The sequence below is a fragment of the Heterodontus francisci genome, chromosome 18 (assembly GCF_036365525.1).
Source record: "Heterodontus francisci isolate sHetFra1 chromosome 18, sHetFra1.hap1, whole genome shotgun sequence".
NCBI classification, from domain to species: Eukaryota; Metazoa; Chordata; class Chondrichthyes; order Heterodontiformes; family Heterodontidae; genus Heterodontus; species Heterodontus francisci.
Genome location: NC_090388.1, coordinates 14,317,091 through 14,340,660, shown reverse-complemented (window position 1 = coordinate 14,340,660; position 23,570 = coordinate 14,317,091). Strand labels below are relative to the sequence as shown.

The 23,570-nt window shown below is 39.5% G+C and overlaps 1 protein-coding gene across 3 annotated transcripts in view; it reads right to left on the bottom strand.

Annotated features, from left to right (window-relative positions):
• Nucleotides 1-3,583: 3,583 nt before the first annotated feature.
• LOC137379464 (host cell factor 1-like) overlaps nucleotides 3,584-23,570 on the bottom strand; it is an 89,219-nt gene continuing 69,232 nt past the window's right edge. For all 3 annotated transcript variants that reach the window (XM_068050318.1, XM_068050320.1, XM_068050319.1), the window contains exon 25: nucleotides 3,584-23,266. In XM_068050318.1, coding sequence (XP_067906419.1) covers nucleotides 23,227-23,266 — 40 coding nt within the window. In that variant the 3' untranslated portion in view covers nucleotides 3,584-23,226. The remainder of the gene's footprint in view (nucleotides 23,267-23,570) is intronic.

Here is a 23,570-nt window from a genome sequence, read left to right as displayed (position 1 = left end):
GTTAGCACCGCCGCATCACAGCTCCAGCGACCCGGGTTCAATTCTGGGCGCTGCCTGTGTGGAGTTTGCAAGTTCTCCCTGTGTCTGCGTGGGTTTCCTCCGGGTGCTCCAGTTTCCTCCCACAAGCCAAAAGACTTGCAGGTTGGTAGGTAAATTGGCCATTGTAAATTGCCCCTAGTATAGGTAGGTGGTAGGGAAATATAGGGACAGGTGGGGATGTGATAGGAATATGGGATTAGTGTAGGATTAGTATAAATGGGTGGTTGATGGTCGGCACAGACTCGGTGGGCTGAAGGGCCTGTTTCAGTGCTGTATCTCTAAACTAAACTATAATGTGAATCCCCAAATGAACCAGGTTTCTAGGATTCTGAGTCACTAAGTATTGGAATAAAGTAAATATACCTGGATTTTGCCTTACAGAATTGTACTTACTACACAGCATAAACAGCACAAAAACAAACCATTCAACCCAACTTTTTTTCTGGTGTTTCTGCTCCACATAAGCCTCCTCCAACTCCTACTTCATCTCAACCTATCTGCATATCCTTCTCGTCCTTTTTCCCTCATGTGCTTATCTAGCTTCCCCTTAAATGTGTCTGCTATTCAACTCAACTACTCCATGTTGTCCTCATTCTAATCACTCTTTGGATAAGAGAAGTTTCCCATGAATTTTTTACTGGAGTTATTAGTGACTATCTTATATTTATGACCCCTAGTTAGGATTCCTCCATAAATGGAAACATCTTCTCCATGTCCACCTTATTAAACTCCCTCATAATTTTAAAGAACTCTATTGGGTCACGCTACACTAGCATCAAAGAAGCAGCTTCTTTCTGCAATGGAAGCTTTTCACAATGCTAACTAGTTGCATAGTCAGGCTAGAACACTCAAGAGCTAAGGTGTCAAGTTTTGCGCTCAGAGCAGTGTCTTATATTACAGCTCAACTGAGCTGGCAGGTGCAGCTAAAATCTTGGCAATGCTTCGTTTTGAAAAGGCATCTGGATTCTCACCTCTAGCTAACCAAGATTCTCTCTAGATGAAGGCCTCACTCACATGGTTAAGCCACCACCCTGATCAATCCAGTGAGACTTACCGCAGCAATCCCTCGAGTTACTGAGCAAAAAAGATAGCAAAATTCTGATGGCACTTGTACTTTATCCAAATGACGGTATAAAGGAGGGCTAGCAACAAGCCTCTCTTCCCACTCACCACCTCCTCATATTGCTCCAGTGGTACTTCTAGATCTGTTGCCACTTTGCTTCCCTCAAAAAAAGCAGGACTAGCTGGTCTGTGTGCCCTTTAGCCCATTGCAGGAGACTTGGTTACAACAGTTGTCGTCAGGATCTGCTCCAGGATATAAGGAACGATACAAGGATCCAGAAGCTATTTAGTGGTAGGCAAATTATACTCACTACCTCCAAAAATGGCACTAAAAAAATACAATTATATGGTGGAAATTCAATCTTCCAATTAGTAATATGAAACCAAAAACAACAGTCCCCACCAGTTACACTGTCAACTCTCATCACACTTGTTGACGCAGAATAATACAGCATAGAAGGCCATTCAGCCCATCTCGCCTGTGCCAGCTCTCAAAGAGATATCTAATTATATCAGGCAAATGGCCCCATTACTATTGGAGTCAATTACAAAAGCACTGTTTACAACTTAAGTGTGCTATTTCAGCCAGCTCAATAAATTCTTATGCTGTACTTACTAATTTAAAAGGTTCTGCTGATCTCAGGAAAAGCTGGGTCTTCAGTTTCAATCAGCCGTTTGCACCTCCATGAAATGCGATTATCTTAGCGATGAGATTCAGGATACAACTGCTAAAAGCTAGAGGTAGTTGCTCAGTGAAATTTCCTGTTTTTTAAAAAATTAATATGTTGGTTACTTCACTTTTTGGCTGTACTGTACAGCGAGAAAATCAGTCACACCAATACACCTGCTGTAATCAGAGGGACTGCAAATTTAAAAAAGGCAGCCATTTAATCGAGAGGTACATATTTTCAAAAGTAATTTGGATGCCTAATGAGATAGAAAGAAAAAAAAAAGTACTTATATCGTGATATTCACAGCCTCAGGACATCCCAAAGCATTTGACAGCTAATGAGCTACTTTTTAAAAACAACATTCATGGGATATGAGTATCATTGGCAAAGCCAACACTTATTGCCCATCTCTAATTGCCCTTGAGAAAGTGAAGGTGAACAGCCTTCTTGAACCATTGCAGTCTGGGTGGTGTAGATATACCAACAGTGCTGTTCCATAGGGAGTTCTAGGATTTTGACCCAGCAGCGATGAAGGAACAGTAATATATTTCCAAGTCAGGATGGTCTGTTACTTTGCGCAGCGGGGGGTGGGGGGGGGAAGAGAAATACTCCATCACACTCCTCATTTGTGCCTTCTTGATGGTGGAAAGACTTTGGGGAATCAGGTGGAGTTACTCACTGCAGAATACTCAGTCTTTGACTTGCTCTTTCCCAGGACTTATATGGCTGGTCCAGTTAAGGTTCTGGTGAATGGTGACTCCCCCAGGATGTTGATAGTGGGGGATTCAGTGATGGTAATGCCATTGAATGTCAAGGGGAGATGATTAGATTTGCTCTTGTTAGAGATGGTCATTGTCTGGCTTGAATGTTACTTGCCACTTATCAACCAACCCCTTAATGTTGCCCAAGTCTTGTTACATGCAGACACGGACTGCTTCATTATTGGAGGGATTGTGAATGAACTGAATAGCGTGCAGTGAACATTCCCACTTCTGACCTTATGATGGAGGGGATGTCAGCTGAAGATAGCTGGGTGAGGACACTGCCCTGAGGAATTCCTGTATTTGAGATGATTGACCTTCAACAACCTCAACCACCTTCCTTTGTGTTAAGTATGGCTCCAGCCAGTGGAGAGATTTCCCCTTGATGCCCATTTTCAATTTTATTTGGGTTGATGCCACACTTAGTCAAATGTCACCTTGATTATCAAGAGCAGTCACTCTCACTTCACCATTTCAGCTTTTTTATCCATGCTTGGACCAAGGCTGTAATAAGGTCTGGAGCCAAGTAGTCCTGAAGGATCCAAAGTGAGCATCAGTTAGCAGGTTATTGGTGAGTAAGTGCTGCTTGATAAAACTGGTGGTGATGCCTTCCATCACTGTGCTGATTAGCCAGGAATCGGCTGGATTGGAATTGCCCTCCTTCTTAAACTGTTGATTGTGACATTGTTGGAAATGGGACAGCCAATTTATATACAGCAATATGATAATGACCAGATAATGTTTTCTTTAGGTGTTGGTTGAGAGATAAATATTGGCCAGGACAATTACATAGGAAATTTAGTATTTCAAACAAATATTAAAGACCAAACCAAAAACCAATACAGCAAAGACAATTAATCTTAATTTTAAAATAAATCAATCACAATATATACTGAATATTTTGACATTTTTAAAAACAATCTTTTCAAAAGCAGGCAAGAAACCAGCTTGGCTTCCCCCCCCCACCACCACAGAGTGCATGTTTGTGTTAAAGGTCAACGTGCCTTGTATTTGACGCTATGCAAGAAACTGAAGACAAGGAGAACTATGAACAGAGGCGTAATATAAATGCTTTATTTGTATGTAATTAACCAACATAAGAGAAAGTGGTAAGTAGGATAAAAAGTTATTGGCAATTATTGTATTACTGTTGAGAATGTACAAAGATAATACCTTTCCCTACAAAGCACAAACAAGCGTAAAGTATGACCATTCGCAAAGAAATAAATGTACTTTATGTTCCACTGGGGAAAAAAATAAAGCCCTGAAAGTTGTGTTTCACCTGACATGAGTGCTATGATGTTGCTAGTTTAATATGGGCTGCCTCACAGCTTGATTTATAAGAGTTTAAACCAGAGCACCGCATTGTGGCATATAAGCATTTCTCAGCTGCACCAGAGAGTGCAGTTTTCAAATGTTTTGTAAAAAAGATACCAGCTGAGAAAACATTATAAAACTCACAAAACACTTTGAGCCAGAGCCTGCAGGTTGGCCAATTATTTGTTAAGTCTTCTGACAAATTCACACTAAACTAGAGCAGTCTATCTTCTTTGCATTAAAAAAACCTTTACAAAGTCAGTTTTAATCGATAGCTATAAAGAGCTTAGACTCTGTCCTACTATTAATGTAGAAGTGAGATTTATAACAGTTTCTTCAGTTAAAGTGGAAGTCTAAGTTCTTCCTGTGCACATTGCAAAATGATGTCTCAATAAGTGAAAATAAAGCTTGCAATCTGATGGAGTTGCCACCAAACTTAAATAAATTTTACTCATTGCTGCGATTTAGGTCACAAAATAGCTAGGAAAGACATTAAATAACTATGTAAATATTTGTCATGTTTTTAAGCACACGTAACACTATTTTAAAAAAAGCCAACCATCACCACACACACTATACTTGCCTTCACATTTGCCATAAACACTAAAGCTGCAATAATCTATTTCTTAAAATAGTAAATGATGTTACTGAAACATGTGACTTTTCCTGAAATTTTGGCAACCTATGTAAGTTCCTAGAAAGTCACAAACTGTTTGCAAAACTATACCGATCTATGTTTCGTACCACACTGACCTACGTTTCGCATCACTAGTTCCTGGGGCTAGGGAAAGCTTTGAGCAGTCATCCCAGAGTGGATGATGGGTCTCATCTGTAGTACTCCAACAGAATTCCCATAAAAGGGAGCACAGTTTAACATTGAATTTTCAAAACTACAATTTATCTAGTTAAATCCTTCTTTGTTTTACACATCAAGGGAAAATGATTCAAGGCAATTTTACATATAGAATTATAGAGTCTAGAGCACAGAAACAGGCCAGTTGGTCCAACTGATCAATGCTGGTTTTTATGCTCCATATTAGCCTTCTCCCACCCACTTCATCTAACCCAATTACCATATCCTTCTATTCCTTTCTCCCTCATGTGTTTATCTAACTTCCCCTTAAATGCATCCATTTTTACCGAAAATACAAATGCACCCAAGAAAAATGAAACTTTTCCTTTTGATCTATGCAGTGGCTGATTGGTTCACACAGCAAAATCAGGCCATAAAATAATTTGATTAGCATCAATTGAATCAGTCTGATCACAGACTGAATGTTGATAAACAATTGAGCATCATTCTGTTAAAATGTGCACTTGGTGACTCTTTTCTATCCACTGAAAATGTCTGACATTTGATAAGACAAAGAGTTTTTAAATTGAGTGTATTATTGTCCCTCCAGAAAATCCTGTACTTTGAGTTGGAGATTTTTAAATCAATATTTCAGCTCATAAACTGACATTGAAAAATTAGTAATAATGTGGCTCAGTTGCCGCAAGTAGTTTTCTTGATGTAATGTGTTATATTCCTAAAATATAAACACTTAAAATTTTGCATGCTTAAGAAAAGGGATTTAAGGTCTTCTGCTCTCCCATCTCACTTTCCTGTTCTATTTCCCTTCCAATTTAAAGTAGAATTTTACATTTTTAAAGCATATTCTACACTTTAATAAGTTTCATTTGTTCCCCCCACCCCCAACCCACAGTCCCCATCTTTAGGTGTGGCTTCTCCCATCATGCCCAACCCCATACCTTCAGAACACCATAGTTTCAAAAAATGCCTTCCAAAAGGTCCAGATATTGACGTCTGCCATGACCTGATCACTGAGGCAGACCTCTGATTCCTCACCCCCTCCAGAGAGGGGCTTCCAGTGCTCACTGAGTTCGCTCGCCAACAGCAATACAAGGGTTAATCAATTACAAAGTGCCATTCTTAAAATGTGCACCTTTTACTTGCATTTGAAACCTCAAGTATATTCATTCAACTGTTCCTAATAATAAAAAAAGGAAGTCACAGAAAGTGCCAGATGCACACAAAGGCTTGAATTTCCCCCCTTTATATATAAAGGCACCATCCCGGAGTTTATTTTCATTACCCAGTTTACAACATCCGTAGACCAAACACAAATTTTTTTATTCTTTGTTACTTTTTGGTAAAAAGTAGTTGAAACGGAAACTGTTTTTCCTCACTAAAATTCAAAATGGAAATTTATAGATGCAGTGAGTGGACAATACCTTTGTTGTAGAAAATCTATCCGTGCCGACTGAAAAAGAGCTAGCCGCCTAATCCCACCTTCCAGGTCTTGGTTCATAGCCCTATAGGTTATGTCACTTTGAGTACATATCTAAGTATTTTTTAAAAGCAATGACGGTTTCTGCCTCTACCACCCTTCCAGGCAGTGAGTTCCAGACCCCCACCACCCTCTGGGTGAAAACGTTTCTCCTCAATTCCCTCTCTAATCCTTCTAACAATTATTTTAAATCTATTCTTTGTTGCTGACCTAGTTCAGAAACCAATGAAGTAAAAAGTTGTTTTGGTGGATGGAACAGTTTATTCGAAATGGTAATGGAAACAGATTGACAGAGTGCAATAGAGAATTCTAATCGAAGCCATTAGTGAGTTCATCATGGGGGTAAAGCTCGAATCGAGGGGAAACACACGCTGGAAATAGGACAATCCACAATGCAAGATCTGCCAACCTCTGTTTGCTTGCTGATTTGAAAAAGAGTTGACTATGCCATAAATCACAGCCCAGACTGCTAAACTTTAGTTCCAGCAGGGCCATCTGAACATCATGAGTGAATTGGAATTTGAATCATCCACATGTAATATTTCATCTTGAAGGTCTACCAACAGAAGACCTGGACTGTTTCATCTAAAGTACTGTTGCTTGTTAGATTCTACAAAAGCCTTTTAAGAGAGTGCATTAACTTCTTGTAGCTGATTGTTTTGCTTTTTAAAAAAAAACTTTTATATTTTATAAAAGGTTTCATTATTTTACCACATCTTTTTGATTCCATGTGTTATCAATCTAAGTGGTTTATCTTGTAATGCACTGATCTAATAGCTATTTCCTGCTTTCTGAAGCAATGGGAGAATGTGTTGGGTGTCCCACAGATTGTCTGGTGAGCATTGTGATTGGAGAGTTAATCCACAGCACATTTCAGGACAGGGTTTACAGTTAACAGGAGGCACAGTCTGCTTATGGAAACTGCCATCTAGCCACAAACACAAGACAAACATGTCGGGATAAAGCCCAAACTGTAAACAGAACACTAAACTTTGTAAATCTCCATCAGCTACATAGCTGCTGAGAAAAGTGAAGGGACATTGAGGCTCCATTGTTTTAACTGCTCATAGTATCTTACAGCACAGAAGGAGGTCACTCAGTCTATCATGCCAGTGCCGGCTCTTTGAAAGAGCTGCTCAACAAGTCTCACTCTCCCGTTCTTTCCCCCTAGCCCTGCATTTAAATGCTTGCGCAAAGTTATCATGTATATAGCAAGATATGATCATCTGCAGGGATTTACATGCAGTGTCAGAGCTGGACAGAAAGTACCTAACGTAATCTGTGCTACATGTTCATCTATGACAATAAGCAACTACTGTAACAGATGAAGAAGAGCATTGAGAACTCTAAGTAAACCTTTTAAGAATCAATTTCCCCAACCCATTAAAAGAAGCTTGAGTGTTAGACAAAGACATCTGTCTGCAAAGCTTCCATCACCAATATTTTATCCATACATGAAGATTAATTGATCCTTTATAACACTGATCAATTGCTGACATCCAAAGTACGTTACCAGCATCTTTTCAGTGCTAGCCACTAGTTCTTGTATTTACACACTTGCAATGCAACATTTAGACAGAAACTTCAACACTTGTGCTTTATAAATTCAATCTTGGCTGTCAGTATAGGCAGAGTGCATTGAAGGGTTGCAGAAAACTAGATCCAAGTATGCATCGTTGTCTCTTCAAGACCATATCGCTTTCAGTTACCCATTTGCCTCACAAACCCAGAAGGACTGATTTTGTTAACAAAAACCTGAAAACTGTAAATGCCATAAAAGGGTGAACTACACACCTTAGGGTAGAAATTTGTCACAGACGCTGGTGCAAAAAAGGCATTATTGGATCAGTTGCCTGTTAAAATGTGCCTTCCATTGCAATCAATGGAATTAACCATCAAGTGCTGCTTAGAATAGGCAGCCAAACTGATCCCACCCGTGTTGCGTCACCGAGAGAGACAAATTTCTACCCCCTTAACTTTAGCCAAAGTTCAAACAGCGTTAGGAGGAGGATTTGCATTTATATAGCGTCTTTCACAACCACCGGACATCTCAAAACGCTTTACAACCAATGAAGTACTTTGTTTTTTTTGAAATGCAGTCACTTTGGTAATGTGGGAAACACAGCAAGCTCCCAAAAACAGCAGGACCATATAATCTGTTTTTGTGATGTTGATTGAGGGATAAATATTGGCCAGGGCACCAGGGAGAACTCCCCACTCTTCAAAACACAGCCATGGGATATTTTACGTCTACCTGAGAAAACAGACGGGACCTCGGCATAATGTTTCATTCGAAAGATGGCACCTCCGACAGTGCAGCACTCCCTCAGTACCGCACTCCCTCAGTACCGCACTGGAGCGTCAGCCTTGATTTTAGTGCTCAAGTCCTGGAGTGGCACTTGAACCCACAACCTTCTGACTTAAGAGGCGAGAGCACTACCTGCTGAGCCACGGCTGACGCACATAACCCACTCAAGCTTCACTCACTGGTCAAGTCATGTGTTTCTTCAGCTAGAATATTTTATAAATTATTCACTCTTTATTCCAAAAATAATTTGATTTATTTAGCAATGTGTGTGTAAATTTTACATTACATTACTACCTAATAGCAATGTTATAAGATCATTCGATCTCAATGGGCCAAATGGCCTCCTTCTGTGCCATAATGACTCTATAATAATGACTATAAATAGGAGCAGAAGGAGGCCATTCGGCCCCTCAAGCCTGCTCCAACATTCAATAAGATCATGGCCGATCTGACTGCGGCCTTAACCTCCATTTTCCTGCCTGTGCCCCATAACCCTCGACTTCTTGTAGATCTAAAATCTAACTCAGTCTTGAATACATTCAATGACCCAGCCTCCACTGCTCTATGGGGAAGATAATTCCAAAGATTAATGACCCTCAGAAGAAATTCCTCCTCATCTCAGTCTTAAATGGGAGACCCCTTTTTTTTTTTTAAACTGTGCCCCCTAATTTTAGATCCCCCCAAGAGGGGAAACATCCTCTCAGCATCTATCCTGCCAAGCCCCTTCAGAAACTTCTATGTTTCAACGAGATCACCTCATTTTTCTAAATTCCAATGGTATTGACCCAACCTACTCAACCTTCCCTCATGACACAACCCCCTCATCCCAGGAAACAGCCTAGCAAACCTTCTCTGAACTGTTATGTATCTTACTCATATTTATCAGGCTTGAATTTGGATGTGAGAATTCTCTAATTAAATAGTAATGTGATACGAATGCCACACTTCTGGTTGCTGACCCACAAGCCAGTCTTCATTTGTTATGAATGGGTCAAACTAAATGAAGCACAGAAATGTGTAGGGCCCTGGGTTAATAGAGCACTATACACCACCTGTTTTGCTACAAAGTCAGCTCTCCAGATAATTATAGTTCTAGTCTTTCAATATGGGTGGAAACATAAGAGAACAATTAAAGACTGGAATAAATCAATATCAACATGGTTTGCCAGTATACATTTTTGGCAGACTTCCAGCACTTAACATATAAGCAAGATCCACAAAACAAAAACAAAATTCACACAATCCAATGTGCACTATATATATATATTTCACCTTTTGGACAATGCAGAATGGCACCCAAATGTTAATGTTATACTTAGAAGTGTAGAAGAACACATACCGTGCAATTCTGATGTCAAAGATTAAGATCTATATATTAAAAATCTTGCATCTTTGTGCAGTCAACTTTTACCACTAAAAATTCCTACATCCACATCTGTGGGGGTGGGCAGGGGAGAGGTCAAAACTAGGTCATAAATATAAGATAGTCACTAACAAATCCAATCAGGAATTTAAGAGAAACTTCTTTACCCAGAGAGGTTACAATGTGGAACTCACAACCACAGGGAGTAGTTGAGGTGAACAGCATAAATGTATTTAAGGGAAAGCTAGATAAGTGCATTAGGGAGAAAGGAATAGGAGGATCTACCAACGATGAGATGAAGTAGGATGGGAGGAGACTCATGTGGAACACAGACACTGGCAGACCAGTTGTAGAATCATAGAATGATTACAGAAGGAGACCATTTGGCCTGTCGTGTCCGCGTTGGCTCTTTGCAAGAGCAACTCAGCTAGTCCCACTCCCCCACCTTTTCCCCTGTTGCCCTGTAATTCTTTCTCTTTGCTCTTAACAAATCCGTGCTGACTTTCCTTAATTAATCCACATTTGTCCAAGTGACTTACTTTTGTTCCGGATTATCGTTTCATAAAGCTTTCCTATCACCGAGGTTAAACTAACTGGCCTGTAGTTGCTGGCTTATCCTTACCTTTTTTTGAGCAAGGGTGTAACATTTGCAATTCTCCAGTCCTCTGGCACCACCTGTGTATCTGAGGAGGAGTAGAAGATTATGGACAGTACCTCCGCAATTTCCACCCTAGCTTCCCTCAGTGTCATCGGATGTATCTAATCCGGTCCTGGTAACTTATCAACTTTAAGTACGACCAGCCTTTCCTCCAGCTGAGTGACCTGTTTCTGAGTGCAATTTCTATGTAATTCTATATATGTAAACTGTATGAAAACTTGTCACGGTGGAATAACACCACCATCACACCAATGTTGGCAATGTAATCTCCGTTTGGATTCACCAAGCTCACCAGCCTGTACTGGAGGAATCCATACACTGCAAAGAGTTTTATTTCTTTACTGCCCAAATTGCTGTACATTTTGCTAAATAAAAATATAAAAATCAAAGTTTTATATAAATATAATGACAATGTTCAACTTTAAAATGGCAACTTAATTATGCCTCCACACGCTGGTTTGATTAACCCTACCCTTTCATCCCACTTTACCTGAAGACTAGAATTGGTCTAAAGCCATGTGCAATACCATGAGAAACTGATTAAAGTATATAAATGCTTATGCTCGAATAAATAAAGCATCTCATATCTTTCTGAAATGTTAACACATTTTACAAATATCACTTACAATCATCTCTTACAAAAACCGCATTCAAAAAGCGAGTATGATCATATTGAATGGCGGTGCAGGCTCGAAGGGCTGAATGGTCTACTCCTGCTCCTATTTTCTATGTTTCTATGCATTACCAGCAGAATCATATTTTAAAATGGAACAGCAATAGATGGCACCTCCCTCTCTGCAACCTCTACCACAAAGTTTTAGTTATCCTTTTAATTCATCATTTATCATTGTAAATTGTTATGTCAACAACTCCCATTCAGCTTTCCTATGTCACCTTTAACAATATAACTACATGCTGTGGCCACCAACTCACTATGGGAAGCAAGTTTCTGAAGTATTTCTCTCTCTCAACTCCATTGTCACAGAAAATAGGAAGGGAGATGATGACGTAGTGGTAATGTCACTGGACTAGTAATCCGGAGGCTCAGGCTAATGCCATGAGGACATGGGTACAAATCCCATTACGGCAGCTGAATTTAATCCAATCAATTATTTTTTTTTAAATCGGGAATTAAAAGCTAGACTTAGTAATGGTACCATGAAACCATCGATTGTTGTAAAAAAAAACATCTGGTTCACTAATGTCCTTTAGGGAAGAAAATCTGGCATCCTTACCTGACCTGGCCTACATGTGAGTCCAAACCTACAGCAATGTGGTTGACTTTTAACTGCCATCTGAAATGGCCTGGCAAGCCATCAGTTGTCAAGGGCAATTAGGGATGGGCAATAAATGCTGGCCTTGCCTGCCGAATCCACATCCCATGAAAGAATAAAAAAAAAGTGGGCCGCTCGGCTGCCCCTCGAGCCTGTTCTGCCATTCAACTATATCATGGCTGATCTACCTCAACGCCATTTTTCCGCACTATCCCCACATCCCTCGATATCTTTAATATCTAGAAATCTACTGATAGTCTTAAATATACTCAATGACTGAGAATTCCAAAGATTCATCACACGCCGAGTGAAGAAATTCCTCCTCATCTCAGTCCTAAATGGCCTACCTCTTATTCTGAGATGGTGTCTCCTGGTTCTAGAACCCCCAAGTTGGTGGGGGGGGGCGGAAAACATCCTTCCTGCATCCATCCTGTTGAGTTCTCCAAGAATTTTGTATGCCTCAATGAGATCACCCCTCATTCTTCTAAACTCTAAAGAATATAAGCCCAGTCTCCTCAATCTCTCCTCATAGGGAAAGGTAGCCAAACCATGGCTTACAAGGGAAATTAGAGACAGCATTAGATCCAAGGAAGAGGCATATAAATTTTCCAGGAAAAACAACAGACCTGAGGATTGGGAGCAGTTTAGAATACAGCAAAGGAGGACCAAGGGATTTATTAAGAAGGGGAAAATAGAGTACGAGAGCAAGCTTGCGGGGAACATAAAAACTGACTGTATAAGTTTCTATAGGTATGTGAAGAGAAAAAGATTGAAGACAAATGTAGGTCCCTTACAGTCAGAAACAGGGGAATTTATTATGGGGAATAAAGAAATGGCTGACCCACTAAATACATACTTTGGTTCTGTCTTCACAAAGGAGGACACAAATATCATACCAGAAATGTTGGGGAACACAGGGCTTAGTGAGAGAGAGGAACTGAAAGAAATCAGTATTAGTAGAGAAATGGTGGTGGGGAAATTGATGGGATTGAAGGCCGATAAATCCCCAGGGCCTGATGGTATGCATCCCAGAGTACTTAAGGAAGTGGCCCTAGAAATAGTGGATGCATTGGTGGTCATCTTCCAAGATTCTATAGACTCTGGAACAGTTCCTACAGATTGGAGGGTAGCTAATGTAACCCCACTATTTAAAAAGGGAGGTAGCGAGAAAGCAGGGAATTATAGACCAGTCAGCCTGACGTCGGTAATGGGGAAAATTCTAGAGTCCATTATCAAAGATTTTATAGCAGAGCACTTAGAGAACAGTGGTAGAATCGGGCAGAGTCAGCATGGAATTACGAAAGGGAAATGATGCTTGACAAATCTACTAGAATTCTTCGAGGATGTAACTAGTAGAGTTGATGAGGGGGAGCCAGTGGATGTGGTTTATTTGGACTTTCAGAAGGCTTTTGACAAAGTCCCACATAAGAGATTAGCATGTAAAATTAAAGCGCGTGGGATTGGGGGTAGTGTATTGCGATGGATAGAAAATTGGTTGGCGGACAGGAAACAAAGAGTAGGGATAAATGGGTCTTTTTCCGAGTGGCAGGCATTGACTAGTGGGGTACCGCAGGGATCAGTGCTAGGACCCCAGCTATTCACAATATACATTAATGATTTAGATGAGGGAACTAAATGTAATATCTCCAAATTTGCAGACGATACAAAACTGGGTGGGAGGGCGAGTTGTGAGGAGGATGCAGAGAGGCTTCAGGGTGATTTGGACAAGTTGAGTGAGTGGGCTAATGTATGGCAGATGCAGTATAATATGGATAAAGGTAGCAAAAACAGAAAGGCAGATTATCATCTGAATGGCTATAAACTGAGAGAGGGGAATATGCAGCGAGACCTTGGTGTTCTCGTACACTAGTCGCTGAAGGTAAGCATGCAGGTGCAACAGGCAGTAAAAAAGGCAAATGGTATGTTGGCCTTCATAGCAAGAGGATTCGAGTACAGGAGCAGGGATGTCTTGCTGCAATTACAGGGCCTTGGTGAGGCCACACCTGGAATATTGTGTGCAGTTTTGGTCTCCTTATCTGAGGAAGAATGTTCTTGCTATAGAGAGAGTGTAGCGAAGGTTTATCAGACTGATTCCTGGGATGGCGGGTCTGACACGAGGAAAGATAGAGTTGGTTAGGATTATATTCGCTGGAGTTCAGAAGAGTGAGGGGGGATCTCATAGAAACGTATAAAATTCTAACAGGACTTGACAGGGTAGATGCAGGAAGGATGTTCCCGATGGTGGAGTAGTCCAGAACCAGGGGTCATAGTCTAAGGATACGGGGTAAACCTTTCAGGACTGAGATGAGGAGATGAGCCTGTGGAATTCGCTACCACAGAAAGCAGATGAGGCCAAAACATTGAATGTTTTCAAGAAGGAATTAGATATAGCTCTTGGGTCTAAAGGAATCAAAGGGTATGGGGCGAAAGCCGGAACAGGCTCCTGAGTTGGATGATCAGCCATGATCATAATGAACGGTGGAGCAGGCTCGAAGGGCCAAATGGCCTACTCCTGCTCCTATTTTCTATGTTTTCCATGTTCTGTGTTTTCTATGTTTCACAGGACAATCCCACCATCCCTCTATGGCAAGTATATCCTTCCTTGGGCAAGGAGATCAAAACCGTACACAATATTTCAGGTACCGTCTCACCAAGGTTCTATACAATTGCAGCAAGCCTTCTTTACTCCTGTACTCAAATCCTCTTGCAATACAGCTCAACATACCATTTGCCTTCTTAATTGCTTGCTGCACCTTTATGTTAGCTTTGTGACTTATGAACAAGGACACCCAGGTCCCTTTCAACACTTCCCAATCTCTCACCATTTAAGAAATACTCTGAATTTCTGTTTTTCCTACCAAAGTGGATAACTTCACATTTTTCCACATTATATTCTATCTGCCATGTTCTTGTCCTCTCCCTGAGCCTGTCTAAATCCCTTTGAAGCCTCCTTGTGTTCATCACTTGACCATGAGCAACACCAGCAATTTATTAATACTAATCAAAGAAATAGTGAAATCTTCTGGGTAATTTTTATTTGTTCTTTGAGCATGGATGATGCTGGAAAGGCCGTATTTATTGTCCATCCCTAGTTGCATTGATTAACCCTTGAACTGCTATAGTCCTTGCAAGGATGCTGCTCCTACCCTGCACTGTTCGGTAGGGAATTCCAGGAAATTGACCCAGCAATGATGAAAGAACAGTGTCCAAGTCCAGATGGTGTACGACTTGGCTCTCCTGGTACGCAGGGTGAGATCCACAATCTAACTTGGATCTTACTGGCTGCACTTTGCACTCGAGAGCTCTAAACTCAGACCAGCAGTGCACCAATAACTCCAGCCTAAAATGAATAAAAATGAACTTACCCAAGGGTGTCAAAAATTGCCCAGATTATATCTGGCACCTAATTATTGTAATACTTCCAGGCAATAGACTATTGCTCTATCTATGCTGCCCATCTACATTTCCACAAGCCAACATGGATACATTTCTAATTCCGATAACCATAAATCCTGCTTGCTGACAAAGAACATGTCTGATCTTGATAAGTTTTTTGTCTCACTACCTTTACTTGCAAATAGCTCCACATGCTTATCATTTTTACTGTGAATAACCTCGCCTGAAATTCCAAGTTTCTTTTGACATTCTTAACTTGAAACTAAAGCTCTTGAATTTTGTACAGGGCAGAAAAACGCCTTCTCTAAATCCTGGATAATCATTAAGACTTCAATCCAAGAACATATCACTAGTTCTAGAGTAGCTAACCTCGCTTCACAGCTCTGTCACTTATGTTCTAGAATTATTGTGGTAGCCCTTTCAATAACTTAACATCTTTTCTAAAAGGGAGAATACAACTCTAACCATTTCTTCATGGATCTCATCAACAACAGATATAATTTCAAAATAACCTCTCATTAAAGACTATACTTCAAGTTGAACACCGGTAAACTCTGCTCACTTCCGAACGCTGTACTGATGGTTTTGCATTCTGTCCACTGCACCTCCACCCACCTTCTCCAACATCTCTATCCCAGTTCAAATATGTTTGAAGGCTTTCCCATTTTCCTTTATGGTTCCAGTTGCATTTTGCATGTGTTCTTTGTGTTTCTCATCAATTTCTTTGCATTTTTCAGCTCATCTTTCTATCACTCCATGCAATTCCTTTGAATATTTAAAAATTTCTTCCGTCTTCCTAATGTCCTCCATAACTAACTTAATTTATCCACACTGATTTAACTCTTTTGTTTTACCAAGAACTTATTTTATATTTCCATCTCAATATCATTACCAATTTTGAATGTTCTGTCCAAAGAGTTTTTTTTTTATAGATGTGCAGAGGACGGTTTACATTTATGGGGGAGTTCAAAACTTGGGGTCATAAATATAAGATAGTCACTAATAAATCAAATAAGGAATTCAGAAGAGTGATTAGAACATGAAACTCACTACCACATAGAGTAGTTGAGGCAAATAGCAAATGTATTTAATTGGAAGTTAGATAAGCACATGAAGGAGAAAGGAATAGTGTATGCAGATAAGGATTAGATGAAGTTGAGTGGGAGGAGGCTCATGTGGAGCATGAACACTGGCACAGACCAGTTGGGCCAAATGACCTGTTTGTGTTACAATTTCTGGAATTTTCAAACACATAGGGTCTAATCCAAATCCATTATACCTATACCTGACCAGTCAAACCCTTGCTTGAAATCTAATCAGATACATTTCTTCTCCTGCTGGATCCAGTTATCAATGAAGAGATCTACTGCTAAGTCATAGCACTGTTGCGGGGTGAAGAGGAGGATGAAGGGAATTTGTTCCCTGTACCTCCGCTGGTGGCCAGTCTGCTTGGTCCTCTGGAATCCAGGAGGGAGCCTCTGATTGTCAGGAAAGGATTGCAGCATTCCAATTTCAGGTATTCTTTGAAAGGCACTTAATCAGCTAGATTGGGCTTCTATACATCATTTTGTGAATGGCATTCAGAGCCTGCTGCTATTATTTCTGGCGGTCTAATAATGATACGAACAGCCAAAGCTAACACTAACTGAATCTTCTGAAATTCAAGTGGGAAACTTTTAAGTTCTCAGCAAAGTAAATGTGTGTAGGATACCTTGAGCCAGAATCCAAAATGCAGCCCTGTAACTTATGTAATATGCACAGTACTTTTGGCCTTTGTAATCAGAGGAACTTATATTGCACCTACACTAATCCCGTGTAAGCTACATGCATCTGGAAAGCCCTTTGAACATACAGCCATGAATTCAAACATATTCTTCAGATGGTATAAACATCTTGAAATTTCTCAGACTTTATCTGCATCTGGTAAATCATTGGAAAGGCAACAGCAAACTGTATAAGCAAGGCTTTCGCTGTTGTCATAGGAATTCTATACAACTTGGCAGGATTTATTGCCACTAAAAGCTGCTAGTTCATATCAAATTTTCCTAAATAACATTTGCGGCAGCTCACTTACAGGTTGCAGCAGGCTTGACTAGTTGTCACATCCAGTAGATCCATGATAGAATTTCCATTTGCAGTAGAACACTCAGGTTCTTACGTGCCAAAATGAAGTGGCAATAAAAATGAGACGCTTCCTCAATGAGAATGCTGGAAGAGTCAGAACCACCTATCAGCTGCAAAACATCAATACCCTTTTTTGTCCTTAATAGTATTATAACTTTCTCCCCACTTGCTTCCTTTTTTAATATAATGGGGAACAAACATCTAGCAACTCAAGATAAAAAGCATGTGCTCCACATGAATTAAGTGGTACCAGAGTCTCAGGCACTGGAGAAAGACTTAGTCATTCTGTGCCCATTATCAACACTACCCAAGTTCCAACTTCATTAAAAAAGGTAGCAATTGTAAACATGAAAGTCCATGGGGATTCCTTCAGGAATTTCCTGGGAGGCGAAGGTCATTTGTTCTTCAGGTGATACTGATCTCCCTGGGCACAAGTCAGCACAGAATGCAACTCAATCAATGTATCAGTGCTCTGATTGATGCCTCCAGTTACCTGGAGTAGGAAAAATACTTCGTAGGCTCTTTAGAATTAAGTGAGTTTGGACATCACAGTTAGAGCAGCCTTCCAGTAAATTAAAGTCACATTGAGCTGTCTTACTAATCTGCAAGTACTGTGGCGTACCTTCAGAAGCCAAGCAACAATGGAAAAATGGCATACACAGATGTCCTGACATCAGCCACTAGCAAGAGTCCATAACGTTTGATGATGCCTTAATACCAGTGGCTGGCATTGACCAAGGGCGAGGTGCTGGCAGCTTAAAGAGCGCAAAAGACATTGATCAAAGCAAACCATCAAAATTAGGAAGAGGTCTGAAAAGGATCAACACCACTAGAAAATCAAAAAATGCACAAGGAACTATTTTATGTGCCACAACTTGGGCGGATTCAATGCACAAATAGACAAGACTATTGCTGCTGAGGGGAGGAAGACAGAATGAGGCACTATATACAGCTAAGTTGGAAATTAAAGTTGTTGAAATTGGAGGAGATTACCAGGTGCATAATTCAATAGGAGGTAGTGTCTCGACATAGCTTTCCTGCAAGATGGCAGATTATCACTGTAATAACTTAGACATTTATTAACATTTTCTTTCATATAAAAGAATTGTAGACAGCAAAACTCCCTTTCTTAAAAAAAAACCCTTTCCTAGTCGCCTGTTAAAATATTATTGGCTAAGATTAATTCTAGATTAAATCCTACTTAAGATCAAATTTATTTTTAAAACTGCTGTCTTTTCTGACAAAATATTTCTAAATTTCCAACAGTGAGTACAGCTCTCAACAAGATACTAGCAAAGAAATCTTAAATATTAAAATCAGTAACTCGAGTCTTACAGTCACTGATAGAGTAATACTCTAGTTTTGGCATTCTCAAAAAAAAATTCAGCAACCATCCAGATTTTAGGCCCGAGTCCCAATCGAGCCCCTGTAAGGAGTGCTGGTCAGGAAATCAGATGCACAGTACCAGTTTTTCCATGAATTTAAATGAGTAGGAAAAAGGAGAGGGTGCAAAATCATGATTCCCTGACCAGCACTCCATGCAAGCACTGTTCTTTACCAGAAGCAGCTGATTGGGGAATCAGCACTTTTTTTATTTTTAAATAGAATCATCAATTATCCACAACTTTTACATGTCTTCTTTACTACATCGTATTTCTTAGTCCTGGGATTTCTTTATAAATACTGCTTCAGTGACTATAATCAAATACTATAGCTCGCTATTAGAATAGGATATAAAATAATTGTCTGCAATTCCTTCTGCTTCATTTTCACGTCTTGTCTTCCCTAAACTGGTCAACCAAATCTACATTAATTCTGACAGTTCAAACCAAACTTTTATACCTCTGGTCATTATCCCATCCTTACTCAATAGGATAGTTGTTCTGACCCACAGACATCCCTATTTAACTACATTGTGGGTGTACCTACACCACAGGACGACAGTGGATCAAGGTGGCGGCTCAGCATCACCTTCTCAAGGGCAATTAGGGATGGGTGATAAATGCTGACCTTGACAGCAATGCCCACATCCCATGAATGAATAAAAAAGTCAATATCATTTAATCAACACACTATCAGATGTGCTATAGCTACATATAAGGTATTACTGCTTCATGGAGTTTGGCACATGCTACTGTCGGCACCGTCAGTAGAACTTCTGGATACTTTCTGGATCCGCCAGATAACGCAGAACAGTCTTGAACCACTTCTGACTTCAAATTTTTGTGATGATGCAAATCTACAGTCAACTATACATCTGATGGAAGGAAAATGATGCAGCAAGACTGAATTGCACCAAAAACATCAGTTTGATGTTTTAAGCAGCGGATCTCAAATTTGTCAGAGATAAAAAGAACATTAGATTAGTTACCAGAGATAACGGCCCTGAAAATCTGCAGCTGTTCTGGCAGACTCCTGTCGTAAAGGACTTGATTTGCTACCTTGGTGGTGAGGGAGAGAAAAAGAGGTACACCACATCCATATACAATACAGCGGTCTCTGCTGCCAGGGGTTCCTCAGATATGCCACCCCAAGGTAGTAAAGACCCTGATTCTTCTGGCCTCACCTCCTAACTTCAAAAATCTGTGGGGTCAGAGGTAGAAAATGCATCCTGGCGCTTACACCAAGATGTAGCCTCATGGATTTTCAGGGCCATGGTAGTCTTCATTCCTGAATGCTTGGTGAACTACACCTATACAAAAAGATGTCTTCACAGGGGAGAAAATACTAGTTTAAATCTTGATGGTCATACTGATACCACTCCAGCGCCCTTGTACATACAGGCATTTATCTGGAATAGCAGCTTTGTTGTTTTGAAAGAAATGCCCGTATGAAAGTAGACAAGGAAGTTAGAGGGGCAGGAAAAAAAAAAGGAAGCTCTAAGATGAGTTCAACAGAGAGCCAAGATAACCAAGCAAAGCTAGGAAAACTCCCAATCCATACAAAAGGGATGGGGAGGGGCAAGAAGGAAAGACATGATTTATATAATTCCTTTAAGCCCCCAGGTTATTAATGGGGAATCCTAGTTACTTTCCACCCTCCTTTTGTACAATAGGCTATTCATTTGTATGTAGTGACACACGTAGATACCCAGTTCCTTCTCCTTCCATTCACATCTAATTTCATAACCTTTATAAAAAGCATCTTTGCATAAGCTTTTGTTCTAAAATAATTATTTTCATATAAAACCAGGGCTGTTACTTCAGTTTTGTGTCAGTGTTTGTTTAGGTATTATTGGAAGACACGTAATGTAATTCAGAAAATGTGTTAGCATGTGGAACATCTGTTTCTGTCTTCTGTGGCGCTTTTGTGTCTTTTAACTCTTTCAGTTCCAACCTAGTATGCTGTGGCTGGATATGATAATACTTAGGAATTACCAGTCACGGGCTCATCTGTTACCAGTTTTCAATTACTTCAGGGTTTTTAGGGACAGTGGGGGGAGGTTGGCAGTGGAATTCAGAGGAAATAAATGTCATCTTGGCAACGAGCAAAAAATAAAATGGGTTGGAGTTAGAAAAGAAACCCAATGCCATGGAAACAAATATAAAAAAGACATCACAAGCGAAAAGACAATTTCATCATACAAGTCTTTTTTGAGCAAGAACAGATATCCAAAGCTACATTCAACCAGCTCTTTAAATAGCACTGTTATATTTGCACCATTTTTACTCTTGCATTGAAAACATGGGAGGAAAAAGTGCACTTTCTGAATGCATGTTAAAGCAGAGAAGTACATACTTTGCCCCTGCACAAAATAATAAAAATAGAAAACATGCACAAAAATAAAAGTAGGGTACTCTGATCAAAACATATATACTTTGGGGAAAACAAACAATAGCTTTTGTTGCCTAGCTATCAACCCTGGTCACAAAGAAATCAAACGGAAAGCTGCCGGAGTTCTATTATGCCTTGAGCACACTATTATTGAGTGGCTCATCAATTAGATCAATATTTCAAGAATATAAAAAGTATACAGTTTCAATATACACTATATTAACATATTTTAATGTACCTTTTCAATCTGAACCACTTGTTACAGAATGCTGTTGTAAATGGTTGGAGCTGTATGTATGGTCAAGAGACTAGCATTCAGATTCAGCAACTTTTCTCTTTATTTTCATTACAGCAGAAACCTAATAGGAACAGTTCTGATCAAATCCTACTTCAGATCACACTTCATTGTTGAAAAGTGGAAACTGGTCTTAAAAGGGCTCCGCTGAAAATGTTAACTAGCCCAGGTTATAAAAAGTGTCTACATCTTTTTAAATCAACAAAATTACTATCGGCTCTTATTGAGTGAGAGGTATAAAGTGAATATCCAATGGCAAGGCGCGAGCAAATATACCAAATGATCCATCCATTGCTGGAAATGTAGCTTTTTAATTAAACTAAACAGCACAGAATTGTTTAAAGCAGTATTTACTGCAAAAAAGCAAGCTTAACATGTCTTACCAAATAAAAATTACTCCAATGATATTATACATAATATATATCTGTAGAAAGATACAAGAGCAATGTTACTAAAAATTATAACTTTCCTCTGGACTTCCCAATGCACCTTGTTAAAGCTGAAGCAGTAATTGTGGGATTAACAAAAGTATTTTGTGTAGATCTTTGTGTGCAGTTGCCTAAAATTCAACTCAGGATTTCTCTGCTTCTTTTGCATTATAACTTTGTGAATAGGCAACTGGGTTAACAAAAAAAGATAGAAAAACAAATATAAAGAAAAATGCAAGAAAATTATAAACTGCTCGGTTCAATGACAAATACAAATTCACTGGTTAGCTATAGCAGAGGTAATCTTCTGAACTATACAATTTTATGATGAAATTAGCCATTATTACAGCAATAATTTTCAACCTCAACCAGTCCAACAAAATGCTCGACTTATGAATCCTTAAGTTGCATGACCCCACAACTTTCCAGAAATTGACCGCACTTATCAAAAATGAAGCTCTCGTAAAGGAAACGTTCATTTATTTAATGTGAGCAATTGAAACAGCATTTCAAACAACTGTTCTGCTTGTGCTGATTTATAGCCAGTCATCATTGTCTGCTGGAAGACTGTAAGCAATACCCTTGCCATACACATTTCCTAGATTTTCCCTACGATTTCGGCAAGTGTGTGTGTAGGGCAAGTCTTTACATTTGAAGAAATGAAACAGTTGCAGCTGCAAAAGATTTTCTAAAATCCATTTTAGCCCAGCAAGAGATGATTATGGTTAATCTATTTGGTGAGATTTAATAAGAACTTTAGTAAAACAGTGGGGTCATACAACTTCTAGATGCCCAATACATCAATCATTTTTATACCTGTATAAAAATTGAAAATAAAAAAAGCAGTTTTAAATTTTTCATCACAAATCATGCACAAGAATGCCACTTGGTAGCACACACACACACGCACACACAAAGAAAAATTGTCCAATAACTTTTGTTTCTAATGGTGATTCAGAATCTGTGTAAGTGCTACTCTGAGAAGGAAGCTGCTTCTCCGTAGTGCCTTTATTGGTCCCAAACTTCATCCATACATAAACATGCTTTAAAGACCTACCTAATCCACCTGCAACAAGGTGAAACACCAACATTTCTTTGAAAACTCTTTAAACCACTGCTTGCACGGCAAACATCCAGTCACTACTGTAGTGATTTCAGAATAAGCCACTTTAGAAACAAGCCACCTACATGAACTCTACACAGTAATATTAATACAAATTTAAAATCTACATTATGTCTCTAAAAAGCTATTTAAAACCTGCCTGAAGCCTATTGTCACAGTTCTAAAACAAGAAGTGTACTTTGTACAATTAATACAAATTAAATTCCTTCTCTAAGAAGCTCACGTTATAGGAATTAAGAGTATAACAGAAACATATTACAAAACATTTACAAAATAAATACAAATACTATCCGATGGTACTTTACTTCTTTCATTCAGCAAATAGAAAATTTCTTCTATTCATCATTCGGACTTGGACTTCTTGGCACCGCCACTTTTAGTGCTGAAATGACATTCATGGCATTGTGTTAAACGGTTTTCCACTGTGGTCATATGTGGTAATATGCCCTCAATTATTCCCCCTTCCTCCTCCACCACCTGCTTCCTTCTGAATAGTGCTATTTGCTGCCATGTCTTTTTGAACAATGATGGCAAAGAAGGCTGAGGAGCAAGGTTTCTTTGGCAACTGAGTCACAAGAATCACTTATTTCTTCTGCCCAAATCTAGACCATTATCAACGTTACAAGGGAAAAGGATGTGCAGAAACCCCTTCTGCAAGCGAATCACAAGCTTTCTAATTCCACCTT